Source organism: Bidens hawaiensis, unplaced genomic scaffold, assembly GCF_021521415.1.
Source record: "Bidens hawaiensis isolate Kalapana, Puna unplaced genomic scaffold, B.hawaiensis_p1.1 tig00419517_1, whole genome shotgun sequence".
In the NCBI taxonomy this organism is placed as follows: domain Eukaryota; kingdom Viridiplantae; phylum Streptophyta; class Magnoliopsida; order Asterales; family Asteraceae; genus Bidens; species Bidens hawaiensis.
In genome coordinates this window covers 82234-91898 of record NW_027504888.1, presented here as the reverse complement: position 1 = coordinate 91898, position 9665 = coordinate 82234, and the positions used below count along the sequence as shown (strand labels likewise).

General features: G+C 32.7%; 1 protein-coding gene across 1 annotated transcript; it reads right to left on the bottom strand.

Moving 5' to 3' along the window:
* Positions 1-1559: 1559 nt before the first annotated feature.
* LOC143609255 (uncharacterized) lies at positions 1560-2995 on the bottom strand. The gene is made up of 4 exons (XM_077084059.1): positions 2695-2995; positions 2132-2235; positions 1913-2031; positions 1560-1820 (listed from the first exon to the last, which is right to left on the bottom strand). The coding sequence occupies exons 1-4, from the start codon at positions 2969-2971 to the stop codon at positions 1739-1741; spliced, it is 582 nt and encodes a 193-aa protein (XP_076940174.1). The 5' UTR covers positions 2972-2995; the 3' UTR covers positions 1560-1738.
* Between the last annotated feature and the right edge of the window lie 6670 nt (positions 2996-9665).

Sequence of the window (9665 nt, the reverse complement as noted above, 5' to 3'; positions counted from 1 at the left end):
TTTTTTTGATTGGTGTGTTTTTTTAGTTTTATGTATTTTTTTGTATTTATTTTTTAATTTTAATACATTTTTATTTAATTATTTAAATAAATTGGTTATTATTTGTTTAGTTTAATTATAAAATATAAAATGAAAATAATAAAAAAAAGATAATGTGGGCCCAGTTTGTAAACCTTACACCATTACACACCAAAAACAAATTCTCACCCCTTATTGACTGTGCACCACGTGTCGCAATTCGCCCTCATTTGTAGCCTCTCCACTACGCATAGCCTTAAAAATAAAGAAATAGATAAACATCAACAAATTTTATAAAGTTTTTAGAGCATCTATCAAACTATAAGAAATAATGATTTATTTTATTTTTATAGTTTAACCAAACATAACAATGTAATGGTAATGATTCATTTCATTCTTTTATCCATTTATTCTATCGTATATTTTATTTTATCTCTATTCCATTACCCCATATCAAACAGGTTCAGTTTATAAATAAGTATGGATGAACATTTTGTCTCAAATACCCATACTTGTACACGTGCATGTACCCGTACCGATTTAGCCTATTCGGTACGAGTGTTGGTAAATCTGTACGGGTATTGATACTCATTTTTGTTGATTTTGGTACATGTACGGGTACGGTACGAGTACATTTGGTATTTTGTATTTGTTTGGAGTATACAAGGGTTTGATTGAGATTCTTTATATTTAATATATAAAATAAATTCTCCAACTATGTTATTATTGAACAAGTGTCAAATATTTCTTCAAAATTAAATAATATAAAATCCAAGACTCGAACCAACAAACAAATCACTTAAAGTCGGCGACCGAATTAGGGTTTTTCAATACTATCTTATCATAAAATCGACGGTCAATTTGGTACATGTACTAATTTGGTACTCGTCACGTACATGTGTAAGTACCGATACCGGACTAATTCATGTTGTTTGTTACTCGTACCGGTACCCGTTTCAAGATCGTCAAAGATTTGGAAATAAAAAGACAAAATGGTACAAAAACAGGTACTATACCGAAATACCCGTACCACCCGTACCATACCGAAAATTTTGGTACGAGTATTGGTACATGTTTTTATTGATTTTTTGTACGAGTATAATCTGATACAGATACAAATACAGATACATGTACTGTCCCAAGCTCATCCCTGTAAATAAGTATGTAACTACTATACATGAGCACCCTCAATATAGATATCTCCTGATTAACTTTAGAGGTTTAACAATTTTTAGGTTCAAACCAGGTAGAAATGATATAAATCAATCATTATGTATTTAGCCATTTAGGTTATACACACTTGTACAGTTGCACACTTGCACACTTGCACGGGCCTAATTTAGAAAACATGCAAGCAAGCAAGCAAGCAAGCAAGCAAAAATAATAATTGATGTTTTGTGATCTAAATGGGCTATTGAATAAGCCCAGGACCCATTTGGAGTTGTACGTAGCTAAGAACTGATTTGTTCCTAGTTCAAAATTGGGTGCAATCTTTTATTAGTTTCTACGTGCTCCATGAGCAAACATGATGATACAAAAGATATCACCCAACTGTAAATAAGTAATAATTCAAAGATCCATACATCATCATGTTCATAGCATTACAACAACATAGTCTTAATTTACCACCACAACAATATAAGTGGGTTACAATCATACACTTATATATATAAATAACACAATCAACACCATACTTATTATACTTTCATTGGATCAGAAATTACGCCTTCTGCGGACGAACAATGAGAACAGGACACTTCGCATGATGCGCACAGTAGTCGCTAATGCTTCCAAGTACAGCCCTATAGATACATCCATTACAGTAGTAATGATTTTTTTTATATTAATACCTTATATATGAGGTTTTAAATGGAGTAATTAAATATCTAAATACCTTTTAATCTGGCCTAGACCTCTGCTGCCAACAACCAGGAGACCAATATCCATTTGCTCTACGGCTTCAACAAGTATTTCCTTTGGATTTCCCCTTAAAACCAAGTATTCGGCTTTTATCTGTTTAATTGTTCAAGTGATAATCAAGAACATGAGATGTTATAGAAGAAAAAATGGGTTGATTCGTATGAAATAAAGACGATCGAGAAACATGATTAACCTTATGTTGGTCGCATAATTCTGCAGCACGCGCAAGGATTTTAGCAGCACTTTCTTCCTCAGCTTTCACCACGGAGTCCCTCATCCCAGATGTTGCAAATAAAACTGGATTCATCACAAATAAGCAATTTTAATAGTCAGTTTCAAATGTTGATTATCAAGTTAGCGAATCGCTCCACTATCAAACAGTGAGTCAAACCATTAATAACGTGACCATTACAAACCAAACCAAACCGTTATAAATTAAACCAACCCAACCAAATAGCTACTAACATATTGGATTTTTTCCCCATTCGATAACCGTACAAAACCTTAGGAAACCATTCGCTGCAGTTTGAAAATTTTGAAGCTTTAATAAATAGTAAAAAATTCTATATCCCAGTTTGGCTTTTTATTTTATTTTTCATCTTGTAACGGTAAACCAAACCGTTGGGACGGGTTGAAATTTTTTAGGCTAACTGACCAAAAAAGGAAATAATCATAAATTGGCTATGAAATCAAACCGATGACTAATTTGAGCGGTTTCAAGATGAACTATGAACACCCTTAAACATCACCACTTACCGGGACCAACAGGGAGAGCAGTGTAAGTCGGTTGAAAGGGCGGTTGGACATGAACCACAGTGATGGCAAAAGGGGACTCCTTGTCAACCTCATAGTGCCCAAAGAGGTGGTCAAGAGCCCATTCGAGAGCATAGAAACTCCCATCACTCTCATCCACGGCTATCCATATCTTCATTGCGGCCTTCTGCTCCGCAGTATCCTCCCCATCACCCATGGTTTTCACGTCTCTCTCAGTCGCTTGCACCGCAGTCTCAACACTTCCATTTGTTGCCTCCATATCACTTTGTAACCTTTGTTTCAGTGGTGGAAGAAATGAAAGAGGTTTATGTGTATTTATAGTGAATTTTGGGCATCCTTAAGTTAATATAAAGTTTTTAAAGTAATAATTATTTATTAAATGTTAAAGAAAATGTTGTGTACAAGATTAATGAAAAAATGTTGCAAGTTAATAGCTTATTCTGTCACGTATGCATGAAAGAAATAAAGCAAACATTTTTCTTATCTACACTAAAAGAATGGTATGGACCAATAACCCCTTTATATCATCTAAGCTTTTAGTAGATTTATTAAAGTTGACACGTACACTAAATGTTGCAATGAGCATTGGAATTTTTTTGAACCACATCAACATACCTAACCAAAATTTCAATTATAATATAAAAGTTGAGATGAAAAGCTTCCATCTAACTCTATAGTCGATATATACACAAACCAACGCGGAAGAAAGTTTGGCGTAAGAAGCTCAGGTTCGAGCTCGCTTATTAATGAGCTCGATCTTATAGTTGACTCTAAGGCTCGAACTATGGTCCAAGCCCAAACTCAGATTGATTCGAGTTTTTATCGAACGATAGAGTAAATCATGAATGATCAGACTTCTTTACACCCTTGTTTTGATAATCTTATGAAACTATTCTATTAATAATGTGTTTTAAGTTCTAGTTCCTGCTCATACTATTAAACGGTAAATTAATGTTTTAATGTAAAAAATAAAAACTTAAAAAAAATAAAACAATTTACATAATATATGTTAGGAAATAACAATAATGCAGTTTAGAGATTTGAAAGATAGCATTTGGTCCAATTCAACTTATTGATCAAAAGGCGTTCACTTTATATCCAAGCTTTTGATCATTGGCTATCTTTTATTGGCATAAATCTCATGAAAACAGACACCTTATTCTAGTACATTCGTTACATAAACGCAAATTATACTAAATATTGTAAGAGTAACAAGTCTAGAAATTATGATCAGACCAGAAATAGATCAAGTACATGGATGGCTCAATTTTTCTGCACTAAAGCGGATTTTTTAATCCGGATTCTTTTCGATAACAAAATGTATTTTATGCTTATAACCCTACAGATAGGAATATGATGACTCACATTTTTTGTGTATATGATTCCCATTAGAAAATCATATATCGAATGTTAAAGGTCACATAATCACATATGTTAGAGTTAAACTTGGTTAGATTTGTTAATTCAATCAGTGGTTCAAATACCAACCTGGTGATGTTAAAGCATTTGGAATTTTGGATTGATTGGTGGGAGCAGTCATCATCCAATGTATCAGGCGTTGATTCAGAAAATTGCTTTGTGGTGAGATACATCATACATGTATACCTCTTGTTCTAGACTTCTAGTCTTCTAGATGTCTTTATTTCTCCTTGAAAGTTTATTTATATTATATCGCTTGTGAACATCCATCGAATAGGGGTGTCAATCATTAATTATGGGTTGATGGGTTGAGTCGATCAATCCTAACCTGTACATACTTAAATTGTGTAACCCAAACACGACCAGTTTAATTCATTTATCTAAACGTATCAAAGGTTGACAGATTGATCATTAGTGGATAAATCAAGTTGTAAACGAATTAATCACGTAAGTACTTGCAATTGAACGGGTCATATATATGAAAAAATGGTGTCTGTTTTGTTTTATTAACGAGGCTGTGTATGGGGTTAATCACTCTATATGTTATAACCCGTATATATTTTGGGGGTGTTATTTTAACCAAGTTATACAACTATTGCGATATACATTATAACACGATATATTTCTAAGTTATATTTTGCACTTTTAACCGTGAAATTTATAATGTAATAAATTTATGTATCTTCTCGGATTATGTTACTTTTTCTTTTAAACTATTAAATATAACCTTAGAAAATTTCTGAGCTACATTTGGTATTTTAGCCGTATAACTTAGGGAAGAGATCGGTACGTACATATATCCATACACATACATGTATTTGAAAACCTAAAATAAATAAATATGGGTACCCACACCCGTACCTAATTTTATGGTGCGGTTACAGGTACCGGCACGGGTACATGTACTTTCGGGTACGGTACTAGCTTAGTACCACTTTGTTCTTTTAAAAAAAAAATCCACTAAACTTGTTATCGATACTGTACAGTACCGAAAAACAATTATCTATAATACCACAACCAAAACATAATACTAAAACTAAAAATGAAATAAACCATTCGTTTAGTCCTCGATATTCAAAATCAAGTAATGAATTCCAAATCATACAAAGTGTCACAGTTTTTTTTTATCAAAATGTTTAAAACAAAATTAACTTATGCAAAGAAAGTTAACATTCGTTTAGTCCTCGATATTCATCTTTTCATTTTCTCTTTCCCTTTTCTTATTGTTTCTCAATTTCTATAGAAAAACAAGAAAGAACGTTAATACATGTTATTTAATGATGAACAAAATTACACATACATGAAATAAAAATATACGACTACACAATATATGAATGTACACATATAGATCAAAAAGGAACTGATTCAACTTATATATATTAGGTTTTCAAAATCCCGCTTGAAGTTAAACCATGAGTGTTGGAAACCTAATAAAAACCCCTACATATTCTAAACGGGTACCAGTACCCGTAATACCCGTACTTGTACCTCTACCTATACCCGAAAGTACATATACCTAAAATCAGTAAATTTGGGTACCCATACCCGTACCCAATAGACACATACAAGTACAGGTACTGAACGGCTACGGTTCGGGTATTCGGGAAAAAAATCTCATCCCTAATATAACCCGTATCTGTTAGCAGTGATTTGTTAGTTCATCTTAGAGGGTGTTTGGGATTGCTTCTTAAGAATGCTTTTTGCTTTTTGGAAAGACAAAATGTCCAAAATGCCCCTCCTAAAGCATCTAAAAGCACCAAATTGGTGCTTTAGGAGGGGCATTTTGGACATTTTGTATTTGGTGCTTTTAGGTGCTTTAGGAGGGGCATTTTGGACATTTTGTCTTTCCAAAAAGCAAAAAGCATGCTTAAGAAGCAATCCCAAACACCCCCTTAATAGGATGAGCGAATTGTCACCCCTACTGAGGCTACACTCTGCAGTAAAGGTGTACAAAAAAACCGTTTGGGACCGGACTTAGGCAAACCGAACCGATCGGTTTGGGTTTAAAACCGGTTTCACCCAAACCGGTTCCCAAACCGACCCAACCCGCCAGTTTCAGGACCGGTTCCCTTTAATATCTACCAAACCGATTTTAAAACCGAATCGGTTTGAGAAAAACCGGTTTAAAATCGGTTAAACCGGTTTATAAACCGAACCTACGTGACCAGGCCGACCTATCTTGCTTCTAAACCGGGTTATAAACCGAACCGGTTTTTACCAGCCGTTGACCAAGCCGGTTCGGTTTATAAACCGGTTCGATTTGGATTTAAAACCGGTTTTATACACCTCTACTCTGCGAGTCTGCGGTAATCAACTCTCAAAGACCCAGAGTCTCAAAGGTCAAAAGTCACAATTTTTTGAAGTAGGTATTTGGGCTTTGAGCTTCTCCAAATAATTAACTGCAACCCATAAATAACATCTTAAATGGGCCTTACCCTTCTAATGTATATATCAAAACCCGTCATATTACGGCGACACACCAAAGCGAATGCGGTCGCTATTGGCTAGGTTAGGTTCGTTACGGCAACGACATTGAACCCAAAAAAGTAAATTAGTAAACGCCGATAACAGTATTGGTACTTGTATAACTTATAACTTATGACAAAATAAAAAACATATTTAAAACGACATTTTTGGTTGGTAAATGCAAGCCAGCATGAATACATGAATACGGTCATTGTTGGTTTAAGTTTGCGAGGGTACCATAAGTAAAAAATACATTCTTTAACGTCCAGATACCAAAAGTTAACATATTTAACAAAAAAAAAAAGGAAACGGCACCGGTACTAAACCCAGAAAATAGATTCGTATTTGGTTGGTAAACCCGCTCGTTGTGGGTGCGAGTCGTCTCACATTCGGCCAGTACCGGTTAGGTTCATGACGGTGCTGTAACTAAAGCCAAAAACATACATTCATAGACGCCCTGATACAAAAAAAATTTAACATATTTAAAAAAATAAATTGGAAACGGTAACATAACTACACTAAAAAAATTGGGTTCGGTTGGTAAAACCTTCTCGTTGCGATCGCGAATTCAGTTTGTATCAGTTAGGTTCATGAAGCCAACGCAAGTAAAGCCAAAAGATGCATTTGTCAACGGCCAGATACAAAAAAAAAAAAAAAAAAAAAAAAAGATAACTCATTTTAAAAAAAAGAAACTGGAAACGATATCGAAACTAAAACAAACAAAATAAGTTCGTTAACGTTCAACCACGAGTTCGGTCGGTATTAGTTTTGTTCATTACATTACCGTAAATTTGATGGCGTTATTATAAAAATATAGTGTTTTTTGGTATCGTAGATATCATGACCAACCAAATTGATTCTGATCGGATAACATCAGTACCGTTATTGTATTATTGGAACTGATGTTGATAATTTTTTTTCATTGTTTTCAGCTAACTTGTTAAAAACGGAGATGTATTCGATATATATATATATATATATATATATATATAGGATGAGTATCATTACAGAACCCTTAAATTATTTAAGAACTTGAAGGAACCATTGAAAACTAGCGTTTTTTATAAAAAATTTTGTATGTTAATGTTATTTGAGTGTAGTTTCATCATTTTGTATATCTATATTTATAATTACAGTTTTGAAAATTAGTTTTTATACATATCTATGTTTTATTTTACACCTATGTAAATTTGTTAATACATTAATTTTACACATATGTAAACTTGTGATTTATATATGTAATCAAAATTTTTTATATACAATATGATAAAACTACTCTTAAATAATGTTAGTATATAAAGAATAAGAATAGATCTAGGCCATTGGATCTATGATCTAGTGGTTGAGATTGGTAGTTTCTAAATAATTGTATTGTTTCATATTTACATTGTATAATGTAATATTTAGGTGGTTTTCTTTTATTTTAAAACTCTTCTCACACTTATCACAAAACACTTGTTTTTTATTTGAACTCTTTTCTCTCTCTCTCTATATATATATATACACTAGTTTTTAACCCTCGTATTACGGGGGTTGTTTTTATATTGTTTGTTCTAATATTTATTTATTTTTTGAATTTATATTTTTTTATTGTATGAAAGTTAATAATATACTTATGGTTTGATAGTAAATTGTTTCACAAATAATGAGATGTTATAACCCGGTTTAAAAGCTATATGGTTTTTATGAGACCCAAGACCCGTTTATATTTTTTACTATAAAATTAGTTTTTTAATTATAAATAATATTTATGAAAGTTAATAATATACGTATGGTTTGATGAGACCCAAGACCCGTTTATTTTTTTAACTATCAAATCGGTTTTTTAATTTAAATAATATATATATTTTTAAAATAAATCATATATTAATTTTTATTATATCCTATTTTATAGGATTTTTACATCAATAATTTGGTGAGAATAATTTTTAATTTAATGAGATGTTATAACCCGTTTAAGGAATATCTGGGTTTTGTAAGACCCATACCCATTAATTTGGGTCAAATGCATGAGAAACCTCTATTTAAAAATCAAGCAAATCCGGTGACTCCAAAAAAAGGGGGCGACCACATCGCGACACGTAGGATTTTTATATCTTCGTTTATATAATTATATATATATATATATATATATATATATATATTATTTGTTGTGTGCTACCAAATCCCAATAAACAACATTGGTTTCACGATTGGTATTATGGAAATCATTACTATTTTTCGTTTCTATGATTGTCGATCGATGTAAAACATGTCTGATATACTTTTGAGCACGTCTCAATTTTTTTTTTGTTTTCTTCTATGATTGTTATATTGAGCGTCAGTATTATATTGATACCTTAATGAACCTTGCTAGTACTAATCGAATTTTTGTCGCGAAGAAATTCCACTAGTCAGATGTACAATGATATAAGTAATAAACGTGGAAATTTGCCGTGCATCATTTTTTACTTTAATAGAAAAGAGTATAAACATCATCATCATCATCATCATCATCATCATCATCATCATCGTACTCAGTATATCCCACCAATAGCAAAGTTATGGTAGGGTCTGAGGAGGGTAAGATGTAGACAGCCTTACCTCTACCCCATAGGGATAGAGAGGCTGCTTCCGGTGAGACCCCCGGCTCGATAGTAGTTTTGCATCAAGCCTTGGACGTAAAGCACATAACACTCAATCATCGGGATACCGGCTGATTGGTGCATGTACCCTCGTCTTTCGGCTATCAACGCCACCACATGATGCCTGATTAATCTTCCGCCACTTTTAACGTTATTTTCACGAGATTAGTAAAATATCGTCAAAATTAGTGCAATTTCACTTTTGCCCACCCGAGGGTTTACACATATATACATAATATGCGCGCACCTCAAGCAGGGCGTTAATCATATATCAAATCTTTCTATTATATAAGTATACAAAAATTAATTTTAAAATAAAATAACTTTTAACAACTAAAAAACAAATAAGTAAACTTGAATAAAAAATAAGTAACTTCAAATAAGAGCTTTCACATTAAAATCTCTCTCTAACTCTAAAAACCACATTTTTGTCTTTATATTTTT